The sequence below is a fragment of the Herpailurus yagouaroundi genome, unplaced genomic scaffold, assembly GCF_014898765.1.
Source record: "Herpailurus yagouaroundi ecotype Mexico unplaced genomic scaffold, PumYag 163, whole genome shotgun sequence".
In the NCBI taxonomy this organism is placed as follows: Eukaryota; Metazoa; Chordata; class Mammalia; order Carnivora; family Felidae; genus Herpailurus; species Herpailurus yagouaroundi.
The window spans coordinates 10,638,462-10,658,785 of NW_024412404.1; the positions used below are offsets into that span (position 1 = coordinate 10,638,462).

At 35.7% G+C, this 20,324-nt stretch overlaps 1 protein-coding gene across 2 annotated transcripts in view; it reads left to right on the forward strand.

The window, feature by feature from the left end:
- The window catches only part of VPS26A (VPS26 retromer complex component A), a 33,012-nt gene that overhangs the window by 5,206 nt on the left and 7,482 nt on the right, over positions 1-20,324 (forward strand). For both annotated transcript variants that reach the window (XM_040485230.1, XM_040485229.1), the window contains exons 2-7: positions 1,876-2,025; positions 12,907-12,982; positions 14,142-14,298; positions 14,873-15,037; positions 17,595-17,701; positions 20,001-20,069. In XM_040485230.1, coding sequence (XP_040341164.1) covers positions 1,876-2,025; positions 12,907-12,982; positions 14,142-14,298; positions 14,873-15,037; positions 17,595-17,701; positions 20,001-20,069 — 724 coding nt within the window. The remainder of the gene's footprint in view (positions 1-1,875; positions 2,026-12,906; positions 12,983-14,141; positions 14,299-14,872; positions 15,038-17,594; positions 17,702-20,000; positions 20,070-20,324) is intronic.

Genomic DNA, 20,324 nt, shown 5'->3' on the forward strand with positions numbered 1-20,324 from the left:
CATTTCAGCTCAGGTCATGATCTCATGGTCTGTGTGTTTGAGCCCCGCATCAGGCTCTGCTGACAGCTCAGAGCCTGGAGCCTGCTTCAGATTCTGTGTCTCCCTCTCTCTCTCTGCCCCTTCCCCACTCATGCGCTGTCTCTCTCAAAGAATAAATAAACATTAAAAAAAAATTGAAAACACAACAGCATAACTAGCCCTCTAGAAGCTCCCTCTGTGCTCTCTTCTAGCCACTTCCTGATTTCTAATACTAGAGTGTATGTTACGTGTTTTTGACTTTTTAATAAACGGAATAATATTGCATGTGTATTCTTTCTGTGTCTGGCCTCTTTCAGTATTAGTGGGTATGTGTGTGTGTGTGAGTCATCTGTGTGTATAGTTGTGTCCCATTCCTTTGCCTATTTATGAATAGACTAAAATTTATGTACCCATTCTCTTGTTGATGGATATTTGAATTGTTTCCTATTTGGAGCTATTGTGAACAATGATGTTATTAACATTCTTACATTTGTTTCCTGGTTCATGTGTAAGAGTTCTCTTTAGGGTAGATAACTAGGGGTGTAATTGCTGGGTCATGGGGTATGTATATCTTTAGCTTTACCAGATAATGCCACCTGTTTTCTAAAGTAGTTGTTCCCATTTGTACTCTCACCAGCCTGTTGAAGGATTTTAAACAGCATATGATCAGGTTTATGTTTTTGAGAGATTACTATGGTTGTGTAGGGCAGACTAAGAAAGGATGTAGGATGACAGGATAGGAGATGGTTCTTCATGTAAATCTTATTATTTATTTATATTTTAGAGTCAGAGGGCCAGAGGGAGAGGGGGAGAGAGTGAATCTTCAGCAGGCCGTGTCCCCAACACAGAGCCTGATGCGGGGCTCATCCCACAACCCTGAGATCATGACCTGAGCCGAAGTCGGATGCTTAACCGACTGAGCAATTGAGACACCCCAGCTTATACATTTTCTTTGGAAAAATTCACAAATTTAGTCAGTCTCCTCTACTAGAGCCAGTTTTATTTATTCCAAGGGCTTACACAATGTAACGCATCCTGTTCAGACCCATATCGCAGTGCATTTTATAGTAAGTAGTACATAGTAATAATTCATTTGGATCTATATGCATAATTTGGATTTTATGAGTTCTGCTATATGAAAGAGCCACACAGAAGAATAAAGGTGACTTTTCAAACCATATATTAAGAATTAATTTTTAGGGGTGCCTGGGTGGTACAGTCTATTGAGTGTCTGTCCCTTGATTTTTGCCCAGGTAATGATCTCACAGTTTGTGGGTTTGAACCCCACATTGGGCTCCACACTGACCACATGGAACCTTCTTGGGATTCTCTCTGCCCCTCCCCTGTGCACTCTCTCTCAAATCAATAAATAAAAAAAATTTTTTTTAGATTTCTGTTATATGTTAGTAATTATTTATAGCATTTACCTATGGCAATGATTGAAATTATAGCATGTTTAAATTTTAGTTTTCTTTTTGTCTTTTAAGAAATTGTGGTAAAAAACATATAAATTTGTCCTCTTAACATTTTAATGTACAGTACAATATTAGTTGTATGTGCATTGTTATACTAAATTTGTTTAGGTTTTTTGTTTTTTTAAGGATTTTATTTTTAAGTAATCTCTATACCCAATGTAGGGCCCAAGCTCACAACCCCGAGGTCAAGAGTTGCATGGTCTGACCCAGCTTGGGTGCTCCTAAATTTGTTTAGTTTTGATGTGGAATTTAAGTTCTTATTTCCTTGTTGTACTCAACAGATTTGCAGTCTGTTTAACGGTAGGTCATAGGTGATTTTACTTGAATTACAAAATGTACTGTCTGACAACACATAATTATGGGCATTTTCCTTTTATTTCAGAGTTTTCTTGGAGGCTTTTTTGGACCCATTTGTGAGATCGATGTTGTCCTTAATGATGGGGAAACCAGGAAGATGGCCGAGATGAAAACTGAAGATGGCAAAGTAGAAAAACACTATCTTTTCTATGATGGAGAATCTGTTTCAGGAAAGGTAAATCTTGTGTTTGGGAGAACTACCTAGTTGTAGGATATTAGAATTAGTCATCAAAGTTGTCTGTGCTGTTTCTAAATTTGAATGATTTTGTTGGAGATGGAAGGTTTTTTTGGAAGGTCAGCTAAAATCCTTGATTCCATTAGAGCATTTATAGGAAAGATTTTTTTTTTTAAAGTTTACTTATTTATTTTGAGAGAGAGAGAGAGAATGGGGCAGGGGAGGGGTACACGAAGAGGGGGAAAGAATCCCAAGCAGGTTCCACACTATTAGCGCAGAGCCTGACTTGGGGCTCAAACTCATGAACTGGGAGATCATGACCTGAGCTGAAGTCAAGAGTCACTTGACTGACTGAGCCACCCAGGTTCCCCTACAAGAGAGATTCTTACTGGAAGGATTACAGGGACAGAGTCTAAAATTGTACGCAGAATTTTGTGTTTGTGACTATGCATGTTTTGCTTTAGCTTCTTCATTGGGGCTGTGATCCACTCAAAAGTTTGTTTCTCCTTTTACATTAAGTTGAGTTGTAGAGATTGGGGATAATTCTTTAGTATACCTTTCTAAAAATTTCTTTCTCATTCTTTGTAGCTTATCTCTCTACACTACTACTGTGGTGTCTGTTGATCTCATTTCTTGGTACCCTGTAGAGGATTTAATGTACATTTGGAATGTATCTATGCATAGTCAGATACGTTTATGATACCTTACGTAAGGTTTCACTTTTGCCCCTTTTCCTTATCAAGCAATGTAGAAGAATAATCTTTTTTTGTAGAAGAATAATCTTACACCTTAGCAAATATGATTGATACCCATTATCATAACTTTTGTTTGTTTGTTTTTTAATTTTTTTATTAGTTTTCTTTATTTTTGAGAGGCAGAGAGAGACAGAGTGCTTGTGGGGGAGGGGCAGAGAGAGAGGGAGACACAGAATCGGAAGCAGGCTTCAGGCTCCAGGCTCTGAGCTGTCAGCACAGAGCCCGATGCGGGACCCGAACTCAGGAACCGTGAGATCATGGCCTGAGCCGAAATAGGACGCTGAACCGACTGACCCACCCAGGTGCCCCGTTTGTTTTTAAGTCTCGAAGGGAACATTTATTGTCTGGTTTAACATAATCTTATGTCATCTGGGCCAATTAGGAGTTCATGGCTGATGTTTATAGGACAAATAAAGGAAGAGGACAAATTTAAGGAAATAAAGCTACTTCAGTGTGGTTTTTAAAAAACAGTAGGCCTTCAGATTATATTTTTGGAATTGCTAGAGATCATATGTAGACCTAATCAATAACTATAGACTACATTTTTTAAAATGATAAAACCTTTTGTAGATAAATGTTTTCTGTTGCTCAAAAGATACCGTATCTGGAATCTGATTATTTATTGACCTGAGATTTTTTTTTCATTTTTAACCTTTTTATTGTAAATAAAACACGTAGAGAAAAACCACAAAATAAATATAAGGCATGTTTTCTTGTAATTACCATTGATGTTAAGAAGGAGAACTTTGCCAGTTGCCCCTGTGTCTCATCTCAGTCAGTTATAGTCTCTTCTCAAAAGAAGCCAGCCACTATGCTTTCTATAATAATAAAATCCCTTGTGTTTCTTAATCGTTTCTTGTTCCTTTAAAAAGATTGATATCGCTTTTAAATCTCTTTCAATCTCTGGTTCCCTCTTTATGACTATCTTTTCTTTAAACTTTGAAGAACTTGGGACACTTGAACTGCAGAGTTCTTTGTGATTGGATACTCATGACAGAGTTTTTGCCTTGTAAATTGGTAGCTGAATTTAGAGACTTGTTGAGACACAAGTTAAATTCTATTGGCAAGAGTATATGTGGGTAGTGTTTTTGTTGTTTTTTATCAGAGGGGTACATGATATTTGCTTTTTGTATCTATTTTGCAAATGTTGTAACTGCTGTTAATATTGATTCCTGACATACCTTTAGAACACGTTATTAAATAGATGATTTATGAGTATTTTGAAAAGATAGCTTAAAAGAGAAGAAAACAAGCATTGATTATCTGTGACCCAGCATGTTCACTAAGAACAAGTCTAGGTTTTCTGAAATATCTGAATATAATAAAAAAGATTGTTGGATTAGAGTTGGGAGATCTAGCCATGACTTTACCAATCTTGGTAGATAATTCGGGGCAGTCATTTAACCTTATGGATTTCACCTTAAAATTAGGGAGGTTGGACTGAATAATTGGTTTCCAGACTTGGCTTTGCATTGTAGGGACTCTGCATAAAAATCCTGCATATATTAGATCTAGTTTTGAAGTTCTAAGAGGTCTGATATCCCATCCAAAGCAAGAATAAATTCTTTTTATGGTATTCCTGACATGTGAATTTCTGTCTGCATACTTTTTTTTTCCAGAACTTTTTTTTAAGAATTACTTTTTTAAGCAGTTTTAGGTTTACAGAAAAATTGAGAGGGAAGTACAGTTATTTCCTGTATACCTCCTGCCCTTATACATGTATAGCCTCTCATTATCAACATCACTCACCAGAGTGGCATAGTCTTTACTAAGGACAAGCCTACATTAACACATCATAATCACCCAAAGTCCATAGTTTACCTGAGGGTTCAGTCTTTTAGTGTTGCTATTGTGTGAGTTTGGACAAATGTATAATGACATATATCCATCATTATAATATCATACAGCATAGTTTCATTGCCTGAAAAATACTTTTCTTTGTACTACCTGTTCATCTCCCCTGTCCTCCCCCCCCGATTGTTCTGCCAGTTCGTCTTCCCTGTCCTGCCCCCTAAACCACTGACCTTTTTATTGTTTCCATAGTTTTGCTTTTTGCAGAATGTCATGTAGTTGGAATCATACAGTATCTAGCCTTTTCCGATTGGCTTCTCTAACTTTGTAATACGCAAGGTTCCTTCATGTCTTTTCACAGGCTCATTTCTCTTCAGTGCCAAATAATATTTCATTGTCTGGATGTATCATGGTCTTTTCTTTTTAAAGTTTGTGGGTTTTTTTGGGGGTGGGGGCACCTGGGTGGCTCAATTGGTTAGGTGTCTGACTTAGGCTCAGGTCATGATCTCGAAGTCTGTGAATTTGAGCCCTGTGTTGGGCTCTGTGCTGACGGCTCAGTCGAGCCTGCTTCAGATTCTGTGTCTCCGTCTCTCTCTGACCCTCCCCTGCTTGCTCGCTGTCTTTCTCTCATTAAAAAAAAAAGAATTTCTAAAGTTTTTTTTTTTAACTTATTTATTTTGAGAGAAGGAGAGAGACAGAAAGAGTGGGTTGGCAAGCAGGAGGGGGGCAGAGAAAGAGGGGGAGAGAGAATCCCAAGCAGGCTCTGTGCTGTGTGGGGCCCAAATTCACAAACTGTGAGATCGTGACCTCAGCTGAAATCAAGAGTCAGATGCCTGATTGTGCCACCCAGACGCCCCATATGTGCCACAGTTTATTTATCCACTCACCTACTGAAGCACATCTTGGTCGCTTCCAAGTTTTGGCAATTTATGAGTGAGGCTGCTACAAACATCTTTGTGCAAGTTTTGTATAGGTATAAGTTTTAAGCCCATTTGGATGAATACCTAGAAGTGTGCTTGTTGGATTGTGTGGTAAGCCTATCTTTAGCTCTGTAAGAACCTGCTAAACTGTCTTTCATTGTAGTGCTGCCATTTTGCATTCCTTCAGCAACGTGTGAGAGCACCTGTTGCTCCACATCTTTGTCAGCATTTGGTGTTGTCAGCTTTCTGGATTTGGTCCATTTTATTTATTTTATTTTATTTTATTTTTTTTAATTTTTTTTAACATTGATTTATTTTTGAGAAACAGAGTGAGACAAAGCGTGAGTGGGGGAGGGGCAGAGAGAGAAGGAGACACAGGATCTGAAGCAGGTTCCAGGGTCTGAGCAAGCGGTCAGCACAGAGCCTGATGCGGGGCTCGAACTCACAAACTGTGAGATCATGACCTGAGCCGAAGTCGGATGCTCAACCAACTGAGCCACCCAGGCGCCCCTGGATTTGGTCCATTTTAATAGGTGTGTAGTGGTAATGGGATGTTGAATATCTTTTTTATGTTTATTTGCCAAATGTTTATCTTCTTGGTTGAGGCTCCTGTTCACATGATCTGCCTAATTTTTAATTGGCAGAGTTTTAAATTGTTTGTTTTCTTCTTGTTGAGTTTTAAGAGATGTTTTTATGTTCTGGATAACAGTCCTTTACCAGATGTGTCTCCTGCAGATATTTTTTCTCATTCTATGGCTTGTCTTCTTGTAGTCTCATTCCCTTGATTGTTACATGGTATTAATTTTGATTTCCCTGATGTTCAGTGAAGTTGAACTACTTTTCATAGATGTATTGGCCATTTGATATCTTTTATGAAGTGCCTATTCAAGTTTTTTGGAGAGTGGGGAGAGCTCATTTTTCTACTCAGTTGACTTTTTTCTTATTGATGAATAATATTGGAGAGACAGTGCATGAGAGTGGGGGAGGAGCGGGGGGGGGGCGGTGGACAGAGGATCTGAAGCGGGCTTCGCTGCTGACAGCAGCGAACCAAAACTATTGAGAGCGTGACGTGGCCAAAGTTGGCCGCTCAATTGACTGAGCTACCCAGGCGCCCCCTTGTGGCTGTCTTTTGATGAATAGCTCTTAATTTTAATACATTACAAATGTTACGTTTCCTTATTATTATTTTTTTAAGTTTATTTATTTTGAGAGAGCACGAGCCGGGGAGAGGCAGAGAGAGAGAGAGAAAAAAAGAGAGAATCCCAAGCAGGCTCTGCACCATCAGTGCAGAGCCCGACATGGGGCTTGATCTCTCAAACTGTGAGATAATGACCTGTGTCAAAATCAAGAGTCTTAATGACTGAGCCAATCCAGGTGCCCCAATTTCCTTTTTGTTAGTATGTTTTGTATCCTATTTAAGGAATCTTTGCCTACGTTATGGGCATGAAGATATTCTCCTGTTACCTTTCTCCTGTAAATTTGTTTATTTTACACACTTCACATTAAAAATTTTTTTTAATATTTACTTATATTTGAGAGAGAGAGAGTGCATGAGTAGGGGAGAGGCAGAGAGAGATGGAGACAGAATCTGAAGCAGACTCCAGGCTCTGAGCTGTCAGCACAGAGCCTGACTTGGGGCTTGAACTCACGAACCATGAGATCATGACCTAAGCCGAAGTCGGATGCTTAATGGACTGAGCCACCCAGGTGCCCCTACACTTCACATTTAGAGCCTCAGTTTGCTTGGAGTTGATTTTGTCTGTGTGACATAGGAGTCAAGGCTAGTTTCCCCCTACTCCCCACATGGATATCTGGTGAACCCAGAACATTTATCGTTTCCTTCATTGCACTGCAATATCACCTTTGTCATAGTTTAGAGGTTGTATGATTTTATTCCAACTTCTCTGTTGTGTTCCGTTGGTCTATTTGTGACATTTGCTTTCTTTTCTTTTTTAAAAAATAACCTATTGAGTATAATTCACATACCATGAAATTCACCCTTTTGAAGTGTACAAGTTAGTGTTTTTACTATATTTGCAGAATTGTACTGCCATCGCCACTAATTCCCTAACATTTTCATCACCACAAAAGAAACACCATACCATTAGCAATCGCTTCCTTAGTGCTATACACTGAATATTTGTGCCTTCTTAAAATTCATGTGTTGAAACCTAATTGTCAACGTGATGGTATTTGGAGATAGGGCCTTTGGGACATGATTAGGTTATGAGGGCAGAACCCTTATGAATGGGATTAGTGCTCTTATAAAAGAAACCCCAGAGAAATCCCTTATACCTTCTGCCATGTGAGAACACAGTTAAAAAGATAGCCCTCTGTGAACCAGAAAGAGTGCTCTCAACCAAGTCTGGTGGCAATTGATCTGATCTTGGAACTTCCTAGCCTCCAGAACTGTGAGCAATGAATTCCTGTTGTTTACAAGCCATCCTGTTGACAGTATTTTGTAATAGCAGCCCGAATGGACTGAGACACCTAGCAGTCGCTAATCTACAAATCTTTCTTTCTCTATGGATTGGCCTTTTCTGGATATTTTATATATATGGACTCGTACAATATATAGCCTCTGGTGTCTAGCTCCTTAATGTGATGTTTTCAGGGTTCATTCCTTTTTAAAAAGTTAGTAAAAAAAAAAATATACTAAATTTGCCATTTTATCCATTTTTTAAGTACAATTCAGTGGCATTAACTACATTCCCAGAGTTGTACAACCATTACAGAATTTGTTCATCACCCCAAAGAGAAACTTTGTACCCATCAAACAATAACTAGCCATTTCCTTTTTCTCCCAGTCCCTGGATACCTCTGGTCCACTTTGTTTTCTGTAAATTTACCTGTTCTAGTTATTTTTTTTAAATGTTTTATTTATTTTTAAGAGAGAGAGTGTGAGCAGGGAAGGGATGGCGTGGTGGGGGACAGAAGATTCAAAGTGGCCTATGTGCTGAGGGCAGCAAGGCCAGTGCAGGACTCAAACTCACGAACTGCAAGATCATGACCTGAGCTGAGGTCAGACGCTCAACTGACTGAGCCACCCAGGCGCCCCTGTAGTTATTTCTTAAAGGTGGTCATACAAAATTTGCCCTTTCGCGTCTGCCTTATTTCCTTTAGCATAATGTTTTCAAGGTTTGTTCATGTAGCACGTATCAAAACATCATTTTTTATGGTTAATATTCCAATATATATCCATGTGGAATATGGAGGGATATACCACATTTCCTTTATCCGGTTCATCAGTTGAGGACATTTGGGTTTCTGCTTTTTGGCTGTTATGAATAATAATGCTGTACATTTGTGTACAAGTTTTTGTGTGAATATATGTTTTCATTTCTCTTAGATGTATATACGTTAGAGTAGAATTGCTCAGTCATGTTAATTCTGTGTTAACTTTTGGAAAAACTGCCAGTCTTTTCCAAGCAGCTGCACCATTTTACATTCTTTCCAGCAATGTATGAGGGTTCCAGTTTCTTCACTTTTTTGGCACTACTTAATATTGTATTTTTTATTATGGCCATCTTAGTGGGTATGAAGTGCTATCTCATCTCATGGTTTTGGTCTGCATTTCCCTAATGACTAGTACTGAACATCTTTTCATGTGCTGATTGCCATTTGTATATCTTTGGAGAAAAGTCTATTCTTACCCATTTTTTTTTTCTTTTTATTGTGTTGTCTTTTTATTGAGTTACAAGAGTTCTTTTTATATGCTGGATACAAGTCCATTATCAGTTATGTTTCACAAATATTTTCTCCTGTTCTCTGAATTGTATTCATTTTTTTTTTTAAGTTTATTAATTTACTGTGAGAGAGAGAGGAAGAGTGCTCAGTTGGTTAAGTGTCCAGCTTTGGCTCAGGTCATGATCTCACAGTTCGTGAGTTTGAGCCCTGCATCAGGTTATCTGCTGTCAGCCCAGAGCCCACTTTGGATCCTCTGCCCCCTCTCTTTGCCCCTTCCCTACTTGCACGCACGTGTGCTCTTAAAAATAAACATTGAAAAAATTAAATGAAAAATAAATAAAATTAATTTCAACTTTATCACTAGGCCTTCTGAGTAATTCTGAGAGTCTTACTGATTGTTTAATTATTGTTTATTATTAATTTAAATTACTAGGTACAGTAATTGTAGAAAATTGTGAATTGTGAAAGATTTGATAGTGATTTTTCTGGGAATATTTTTGGTGGGTTCATAAGGTATAATTCCTTAACATTCTTTTAGATTGATCAGTGATAAGTAAATTGTCTTGAAGCAATTCAAGCTTGTCTACCAAGCCACCCATAGTGAATTCTGAATTCCTTGTTACAAAAGTGAACAGAGGTTTATTCTGAGGTTAAGGGCTTTATAGTTTAATTTTTTAAACAAAGAATATTACTGAAGTATCTTTCAAGAATATGGACTTTATTCTTCTGGCAGCAGTTGAAACTAATTTTGGGAAACCACAATATCCAGCAACAACAGAGTACAGATATCTTGGTAATTAACTGCAAATTATACTATAAATGGTGTGGAAATTGATACATGTTTGTCTTAAACACAGTGTAGATGAATTTCACTTACATAGCTCCTGAAGACAGCATTATTTGAGACATCTACGGGATATTATATGCTGAAGAATGAGCTTTGAGATTGGCCTGTTAGAGCGATGAATAGGTCTTTTTTTTACGTTTATTTATTTTGAGAGAGAAAGAGGAGAGAGAGAATGCATGAGCGGGGAGAGCGGCAGAGAGAGAGAGAGAGAGAGGAGAGAGAATCCCAAGCAGGCCCTGCACTGTCAGTGCAGAGCTCAACACGGGGCTTGAACTCACTAACTGTGAGATCATGACCTGAGCCGAAATCAAGAGACACTTAACTGACTCAGCCACCCAGTTGCCCCTGTGTATGTTTTATATATGGATTGTTTCCTTATGTTTTGTTTTCATGGCCTTTTACACGTATACACATAGTCTCACATATCTCAAATTACTTATTAATAGCAAAGGGGAAAAATAGTAACTTCAAATTGGAGAAACCTGGTAGATCACCTTGACCAGATGATCAAAGTTAACATCACCAATTGGCATCATGTACTTCCTCATAAGATACACTGAGAAGGATACAACTTCATTTTCTGCAATATTCTTGGCAAAAATGCATAAACTGAGTCTAACTGTGGTAAAACATCAAACAAAACCCAAATTGAGGGATATTCTACAAAGTAAGTGACCTATATTCTTAAAAACATCAAGGTCAAGAAAGGCATTGACTGAGGAATGTTTGAGATTAAAGGAGACTAAAAAGACATAACTGTATGTAACTTACGATTCTAGATTAGAGCCTGGACAGAAGGAAAAAAGGGTATAAAGTACATTATTGGGACAGTTGTTGGAATTCGAATATAAACTGGAGTTTTAACTTTCCTGATTTTGATAATTGCACTGTGATTATGTAAGAGATTATAGAGGAGCATGATGCTTCCAGATTATTCTCAACTGTGAAAAAAAAGTTATGTATCTATGCATGCACATATATAGAGAGATAAAAGGTGGTAAAGCATATGGGACAGAATATAAACATGATGAATTTGAATAAAGATTATATGGAATTTCCTTGTGCTGTTATTAAAACTATTTTGTAAATTTGAAATTGTAATAAAAGTTACAAAATTGTAGCAGTTAGTATTAAAACTTTTTAACCCAGTTCACTATCCTAGTTTAATTTATGTTTCTATGCTCCCTTTTAGAACAGCTTTTAAATATGCTTAATTATGTTTTCTAACTCTGGGATCCTTTAGATTCCAGAATATCTTGCATTAGGCTTAAAAAGCAACTGTTTTTGACATCAGTAGGAGATCAAGGACAATTTCAGAGTTTAGATAATTTGATAGGAAAATGAAATAACTTTGCATTTCTACCTTAATAATAGGGTTTCAGAATGTTTTTTGAAGGTCTGTACATTTAAAAAATACCAGACACAGCCATGTTCAAATGAAGACATTCCCAAAACCTGTTGCCAAATAGACATTTTAAAAAGTATGTTCTTCTTACGTGTTTTATTAGTATAAGAGAATAGCTCTAATTCCTGCTTGGCTTGTGAAACAGCTGGGAGTATGCTTGTTTTATGCTAGTTTTATGCTTGTTTTATTTGTGGTTCAAACCTAAAATTCAACTTGTTAGTGTATGTGGAGCCTCTAAGTACTAATTTTTTTTCCTTCAAGAAGTATTTTTCTGACTTTGAAGGTGTTATTTGCCTATTGTAAAAGAGCAACAAAAGAAATCTTGAAAACTACAAAGAAGAAAACAAAATTACTCATACATTCCAGAAGTAACTGTTGTTAAGAGTATTTCTTTTGTGTAGTTTAAAAAATACAATTGGCATTATGCTTGCATACAATTTGACCATGCTTCCTTCATGTAACATACCATGCACATCTTCCCACATCATTAAAAATTCTTTGATCTTATTATTTTTAAACTTTAATAATATTCCATCATATGATGTACCACAATTTGTTTATTCTTTCTCTGAGATATTAATTTGGAAGGCAAGTAACTAACTCATTCTGGTTACAGATATGGAAGATATAGAAAAATGAATATTTTAGTTAATATAGTTTTCAAACAGAAGTAATTGGACCTCTGCTTTTATTGACCCTTGATTACTGTTATCTTTTGAGAAGCATTATTAAAAATGCTTTTTTGAGTCATGTTAATATTTTTTATAGTAAAGAATACATCTGGAAGTATGCTTTTTTATATGTTAGCTAATCCTTTAATGTTTGGAAAAAAATTTTCTTAATATGTATGTACTTTACGGATATTTTGTCAATTCAAATTAAAAATTTATAAAATTAAGTTTTCCATTTGGCAGATGTGAATTTAGGAATTTAACGATTATATATTTTACTTAAAAAATATGTGAGATAAATCATACTCAAAATTTAAATCTTTAGAAATTCTGTTTTTAGGGTGAGTAGCAGATTCAGGGGCAATAAACATGGCTTTTAAGGTTAGGAATTATAACAATATATTTTTGGTTACTAAGAGCTGAAAATGATCTTTTTAAGTAAATTCTTGGAATTAGTGATTACCTTACATTAAAATGCTATTGTGTAGAATTGTTTAACTATTTGACTGGAAAACGCATTTGAATAGTTGAAACTTTTCCCTTTTTTTGATTTGAGTATAGTTCTCCAGCTTATAAAGGATTCCTTCCTAACAAAGCAGGTGCTTTTAAATTTATGTATAAGTGATTGTATAAGTTATACCTTCTCTACTGCTATAAAGTCATCATGATCTAGGTATGTGGTGGTGTCTCAAACTTCAGAAATGAATACCTGAAAGGCTTATATATTGCATTCATCTGGAAGGAATCTATTAGTAGGCCCACTCAAAGGATTGTTAACATCTTTTATAATTTCATGTTTTGGCAGGTAAACCTAGCCTTTAAGCAACCTGGAAAGAGGCTAGAGCACCAAGGAATTAGAATTGAATTTGTAGGTCAAATTGGTGAGTTTTAAAATAGTATTACTTTTTTTTTTTTTTTTTTTTTAATGATAACTGAGTTTGAAAAGGGTTGGATTTGGCACTTACATACGTGAATTAGAGCTTAGCTTTGTGGAAGGAAGGAATTGATTTTGCATAATAAAAGAGGATTTGTTTTGTAAACATTAAAGCAGGTTTCTTTGTATTGTATTAAATGATACTTGACTCAGCCTGCCTTTATTTGTTATTAAACTTAGTTACTAAAAATGAAAGGAGTTATGTGAGCTACCAGCCTTGAGAAATAATTCAAGTAAAATTAGTTGACTTACTGAAATTTCCATCTGCCTACATCTTTCACCAGCTTTACAATTTCCAGTGTCACTTTCATCCTTCACTTTCTAATTACCCATGCCATTTGTCTTCCTAACCTACTGTGTGCCTGTAGCCAGACTCACCTGTCAGAAGATTCCATGTGAAAAGGAGGGATGTAATTTCTTCTTGACTTAGATCAGCTTCCATAAATATTTCCATATATGTATTTCAGAGGCATTCTTGATTTAGTAGGAGTTAAACTCTATAAATCTTTTGCTACTACAGATTCAGAAAAAAGAAAATGGATCTTTCTAATACAGTATACATAGCTGGGTTTTAAATCTAGCTTTCTAAGTTTTTCTGTACATTTTTAAAGTGTCAAAATTGGAATGGGTAGATACTTGTTTCTGTATCTATTCCAGATGAGATTATATTTGAAGGGGGAAATTTTAGTAATTCACTGATAGTTGAAAAGTTTTTTGTATTTGTATATTATAGTTTTATCAAGGTAATATATTTGCCTAACTAAAGCAAAACAATAAATGCTTTCTGCCTTGAGGGGAGGAGGTTCAAATAATTGCTGGAAATGTGTCTATTAAAACAGCTTCATATTGGGCAAACTCTACATTAGAGGGATGAATATGTTATTAATAATAGAAATTTTCATTGTGCTGTGATGCTTGAATTTTTTTATGCCTAGGTGGAGCATAATGAAGGGAATAATGGAATTTATATCATAGCTCTAGTGTATTAGAGACAAATCCAACTAATTATTTTGGTAAAAATTATTTGCTTTGGAGGTAGAAGTTTGAATTTTAATGAAACAGATATTAAATGTAATTGGTCGTTTTTGCTTTTTCAAATTTCTTAGAACTTTTCAATGACAAGAGTAATACTCACGAATTCGTAAACCTAGTGAAAGAACTAGCCTTGCCTGGAGAATTGACTCAGAGCAGAAGTTATGATTTTGAATTTATGCAAGTTGAAAAGCCATATGAATCTTACATCGGTGCCAATGTCCGCTTGAGGTATGAATGCGTATTAGCAACTGTAGATAGTGTCAAAAACAGAAAGTAATGGCTACTGTTGAATGTCTCATTAGAACTTCTAATTACAATTCTGGACTGAAAGGCAATTCTGCCAAATATTTTGTTTTGTCTAGCTAATGCTCATCTGAGGTAACAATAGTCTTCTATCATAGATTTAGAGAACCCCATCACGAGAAGTTTGGTTTAGTCATATACTTCTTTTGTATGAATCATCCCCTAGGTACTTTCTTTGGTAAACAGAATTACCTCAAAATCCATTAGTTTCCCAACAAATCCCATTTAGTATATGGTTAAGAAGTGCTAAAGAGAGATTTGCCCAAGTAGGTGTGACCATAGCACTTCAAATGCGTGTAAAAAAGTATGTACTCTATTCTTAAATTTGTTGTTTGTATTTTTTTGATGGGAGCATTTAAAAATTTGAATTTGTAAATGAAGTAAGTTGATCCCAAAGGATCAGCAAGGAGGAAAGCTGAGTTGCAGTTAATGTTTGCTTATTGAAGACACTGAAATTTATGGTAGGAGATTTAACTTACCCTCTCCTTTAACTTCATAGGTATTTTCTTAAAGTGACAATAGTAAGAAGACTCACAGACTTGGTAAAAGAATATGATCTTATTGTTCACCAGCTTGCCACATATCCTGATGTTAACAACTCTATTAAGATGGAAGTGGGCATTGAAGATTGTCTACACATAGAATTTGAATATAATAAATCAAAGTAAGTACCTTTAACAACAGATAACTTAAATGTTCAGGGAAAATTAACAAGCCTTTCAGGTCTTTGTAAATTGGTCAGGGTAAGGATAGAATTGACATTAATTGGATGTTAACAGCCCAGTAGAATCTCTGAACAGAAAGAAACTTTTGGCATCTTCTAACTCAGTGCAGGTGTCTTTTGTATTCTATTCCTAATAGGTCTCTGCTTGTTTTTTGTTTTTTGAGAAAGAGCGAGAGCACAAGTTGGGGAGGCGGGCAGAGGGAGAGAGAGAGAATCTCAAGCAGATTCCACACTCAGTGCGGAGCCTGATGCAGGGCTCAGTCCCATGACCCTGGGATCTTGATGTGAGCTGAAATCAACAGTCGGATCCTCAACTGACTGAGCCACCCAGGTGCCCCAGTCAATTTTTGTAGAGGATCTTACCATCTCAGAGGGCAACTAATACCTTATGTATGTAAAAATTTACCTTACTGGGCTGATATAACTTTAGCCTAGTTATCTTTTTAAAACTAAAAGAGAACACATGCGAGAGTGAGCACAAGTTGGGGAGGGGCGGAAGAGAAGGAGAGACAGAATCCCAAGCAAGCTCTGCACCATCAGCTCAGAGCTTGATGCGGGGCTTGAACTCACGAACTGTGAGATCATGACCTGAGCTGACATCAAGAGTTGGACGCTTAATCAGCTGTGCCACCCAGGAGCTCCTATTATTTTTTCCACTTAATCACATTTAATATTCTCTTGTGTACCTTTCCATGGGGGAGGGGAAGGTATATATCACGTTTATATAATGTTGCATTTTTACAGAAATGGGCTTCTGTTTTGTTTATTGTTTAATGCCTTTTGAAACTAATATGGAATAATTTAAGTATAGACCAGAGTATATGGACACTGTAGTGAATCCTCAGGTACCCATTGCCCAGCTCTAGTAGTTATGAACACATGGTCAGGTCTGTTTTATCTGTATCCAGCCCTCACACTCCTCATAGATTATATTGAAGCCAGTTCCAGACATGGAATTTCAGCCATAAAAATTGTGTATCATTCTTAATAGAACGGTAATACTGTTATATCTAAAAATATTAATAGTTTCCTAATACCCATACTATATCCAGTCAGTGTTCACATTTCCCTGATTGTCTCATAAAATATCTTTTTCCCCCACATGGTTTGTTCAAATCAGTATCCACACAAGATTTGTTCAAATCCAGTGTATCCAAACACATTTCATTTGGTAGTTTGACTCTTAAATTTCTTTTAATTTGTTTTTTTTCCACTAAAATTTATTTGTTGAAGAAATGGATGTATACTTTTATCCTCTTCCTGTGTACTCTTCTGTTAAATGACTTTTATTACTTGTCACTCGCCAGTGTATATCACTAAAAATGTGATATAGACATGCCTTCAGGGTCTCAAATCATATTATTAATAAAATTATCAAATTGTTTAGGACCTAAAAGCTTGTCACTGGAAGCCTCCCTTCAGCCTGACATAATTACGTTGATCAATTCCTGGAAATTATTTTGAGATCCAAACCTGGGAGAAGGTTAAAAAGCCCTCTGGGTATTGTAGTAATTTCTAGGTTTATTACCACATTATTTCAGAATACTTGGGAAAGGTCTTTGATGACTAGATATCACAGCAGCAGACTCAACCTGTGGAGTCTCTTTATGGCCAAGTGCTTTGTTAACTGTGCTATTCTAGCACTTAGAGTAAGGACACTAAACTCTTGTGCAGAGTTTTGATGTTCAGAAACATCATTATACACCAAATAAATATTGCAAGCATGAAAATTTTAATTTTTTGCGCTTAAGTTCTTTGGAAACTAAGCTCTAAGTAAAGGACCTGCAGTTAATCAGGCTAATTCTTCCTTTGAGGTATATTGATAATCAAGTAAAAGCTTGATTCCTGTTGTTTTGTTTTGTTTTGTTTTTTGTTTTTAACGTTTATTTTTTGAAAGACAGAGCGTCAGTCAGGGAAGGGCAGAGAGAGAAGGAATCACAGAATCTGAAGCAGGCTCTAGGCTCTGAGCTGTCAGCACAGAGCCTGACGCGGGGCTTGAACTCATGAACTGTGAGATCGTGACCTGAGACGAAATCAGACACTTACCTGACTGAGCCACCCAGGCACCCCGATTCCTAATTTTATAGTAAAATAATAAATACTTTTTTATAAAAAAGGAACATTAAATAATATGAAGAGTCAAAATGGTATTCTTTTTTTTTTTTAATTTTTAAAAAAAAATTTTTATTTTTTTTTTTTACTTTTGAGAGAGAGAGACAGAGCATGAGCAGGGGAGGGGCAGAGAAAGGGGGAGACACAGAATCTGAAGCAGGCTCCAGGCTCTGAGCTGTCAGCACAGAGCCCAATGTGGGGCTTGAACTCATGGAGCTGAAATTGGACACTCAACCGACTGAGCCACCCAGGCGCCCCCAAAATGGTATTCTTAAATAGTTACTATCCTAAAGATGTCTGCTAAAGCCTTTCAGGACATATTTCATTCTTTTTGTTTGTTTTTTAAACTGATATTTAGTAAATGAGGTATATTCTTTCCCCAAAGGTATCATTTAAAGGATGTGATTGTTGGGAAAATTTACTTTTTATTAGTAAGAATAAAAATCCAACATATGGAGTTGCAACTGATCAAAAAAGAGATCACAGGAATTGGTAAGTCAAAAAAAATATTTGAATTAAAATTCCTGTTTTAGTTGAAATTTGAAAATCTTAAAATATTGTTTAAACACAGTAAATACACACATTGGATACAAATTTTGATACTTAGTATTGTTTAATAATCATGCCTTTTAGAAATTAATTTTTATAAATATTTTAAAAAGCATCAAAATTAGTAGGTTATAAATTCACACGTTTCAAAAATAAAGTGTAAAAAGTTTTACTATACAGTAAAAAGTGTCTGTGTACTTCAGCTCATAGGTCATATAAGTTTTAAAATGCTTCTAGATATTTATACATATACAATAAGTGCCTCTATATTATACCCTCCCCCTGCTTTTAGTTAAATGTTTATGTACAATACATGCTTTGCTTTTTCGCCTAGCAGTATATTTTAGAGATCTCTCCATATCAGTGGATAGAATATTTCCTCATCTTTTTTTATAGTATTCTTTCTATGGATATATAGAACTTAATTGGTCTGCTACAGGTTGTTTCCAGTCATTTCCTTCACTTAATAATGTCATTTTACATGTGTGCAAGTGTGTGTGCAAGATAAAAATCTTAGAAGTTGAATTGTTATTTCAGAGGGTATATTCATTTGTGATTTTGATATATATTATCAGTTTGTCTTCTTTAGGGGTTCTACATTCCAGCAAGGAATGTAGAAAAGTGCCTCTTTCCTCCTGTTCTTACCAACACAACATTGTAAAATTTTTAGCTGACATAATGGGTAGGGGAAGAAGGTTCCCCATTGTAGTTTTAGTTTTCTCATTCTGAATGAAGGTGAGCATCTTTTCCTGTGTGTAAAAGCTATTTCTTTTCTGTATACACTGCCTATCCATATCCTTTGCACCATCTGTATTATTATTAGTCTCTTACTGATTTGTAGAAACTCTGTATATATTAGGGAAATCAACTTTTTTTTTTCTGTATTAAAAGCAGCAAAACTTTTCCCAGTTTGTCTTGCTTATGATGGTTTTTACCATGTAGAAATTTTTGATGTTTGTGTAGTCAGATTTACCAGTTTTTCCTTTTATAGACTCTAGGTTTTATGCCACAGAAAGGCCTTTTTCACACTGAGGTTCTGAAAATAATTTTCTGTGTTTGATTCTCCTAAAATAATATAGTTTGGGGATTTTGTTTAAATTTTTAATTTCTTTGGAATTTGTCTTAAGATATGAGGTATGGATCCAACTTTAGTTTTTTCCAGATGGCTGACCAGTTGCCCCAGAATTATTTATAACTGCTTTTTAATTTTAATTAGTGTATAGATTTGTCTCCTTTGTTGGATTTTTGCTGAAAATAATTTTAGGCAGCACTTTGTTTTGTAAGTTTATTTATTCATTTTGAGAGAGAGAGCATGTGGGAAGGGGAGGGGCAGAGAGAGGGAGAGAGAGAGAACCCCAAGCAGGCTCTGTGCTGTCAGCGCAGAGCCTGACATGGGGCTCGATTCCCAGAACTGTGAGATCATGACCTGAGCTGAAATCCAGAGTCGGATGCTTAATCACCTGAGCCACCCAGGTGCCCCTAGGTGACACTTTTTAAGAATTTATAATTGTAGTCATAATTAGAAACATCTGTGATATCTTAATTTCCATTTTCACCTACTAATAAAAGTTTAAGTGATTTAAAGATATTAAAATAAAGTGTTGGGTTCCTTTTTGTTTAAAAAGAAATTATTTAAATACTTTTTCTGGTTATAAAAATTGTCTGATTCTATAAAAGTTTAAATAAAAAATAATCTGTACTCATTATTCAGAAGATGTAGCCTGCATATTGTGGGTATTTTAGGACAATGGGATCATTAATATATGTTTTCGTATACTTTTTTCACTTGCCGTATCTTGACTTTTTAAAAATCTCTGGGATCAAATAATCTCTTAGAAGATAAATACCCAAATTTAAAAGAACTATGTCAATCAGGTACTCAGTTTGATGTTTTCTCTGTGTCATGAAAGAAAACAATTTGGATGTTGCAGAGAAAACTAACAGGTCAGTGGTTATTTCTGATGTGCATTGTTAGTTTCTATTTTGGTAGATACTAGAAATGATTGAAGGAACTCTGAAGAATATTCTTTCTGAACTATGTGTTTGGGAAGAAGGGAGTGAATCATTCAGTTGAGTGATAAGTAGATTAAATAAATGTACATGGAGAAATAGAAAAGGATGAATAACATTTTCACAAAATGGGAAGATAAATTAATAATGTAGCTGGAAAATACGAAGTTATAAGGCTGGAAATTATATTCTGGAAATAGTTAACGTAATGTCATTTACATTATTGTGCTAGGACCCAGTACCACCACAGAAACAGAAACAATTGCTAAATACGAAATAATGGATGGTGCACCAGTAAAAGGTAAGATAACATACTTTCCATGTACTACTTTTTGTGATAGGTAGTGCAGATGTGTTCATGGAAGTTTAGTTTGAAAGTATTTAGTTTGAAAATTTTTAGTATAGAAGTATTTGTGAATTTTTAAAACGATTCTTAAAATACTGTTTTTAAGGTCATCTTTGTATAGATACTGAATGACTGTAATGATATTTCCTGGTCTGAAATAAGGTTTGATTTTTTTTTACTAAGTTTAAATTTAGTATTTAGAAGAGACAT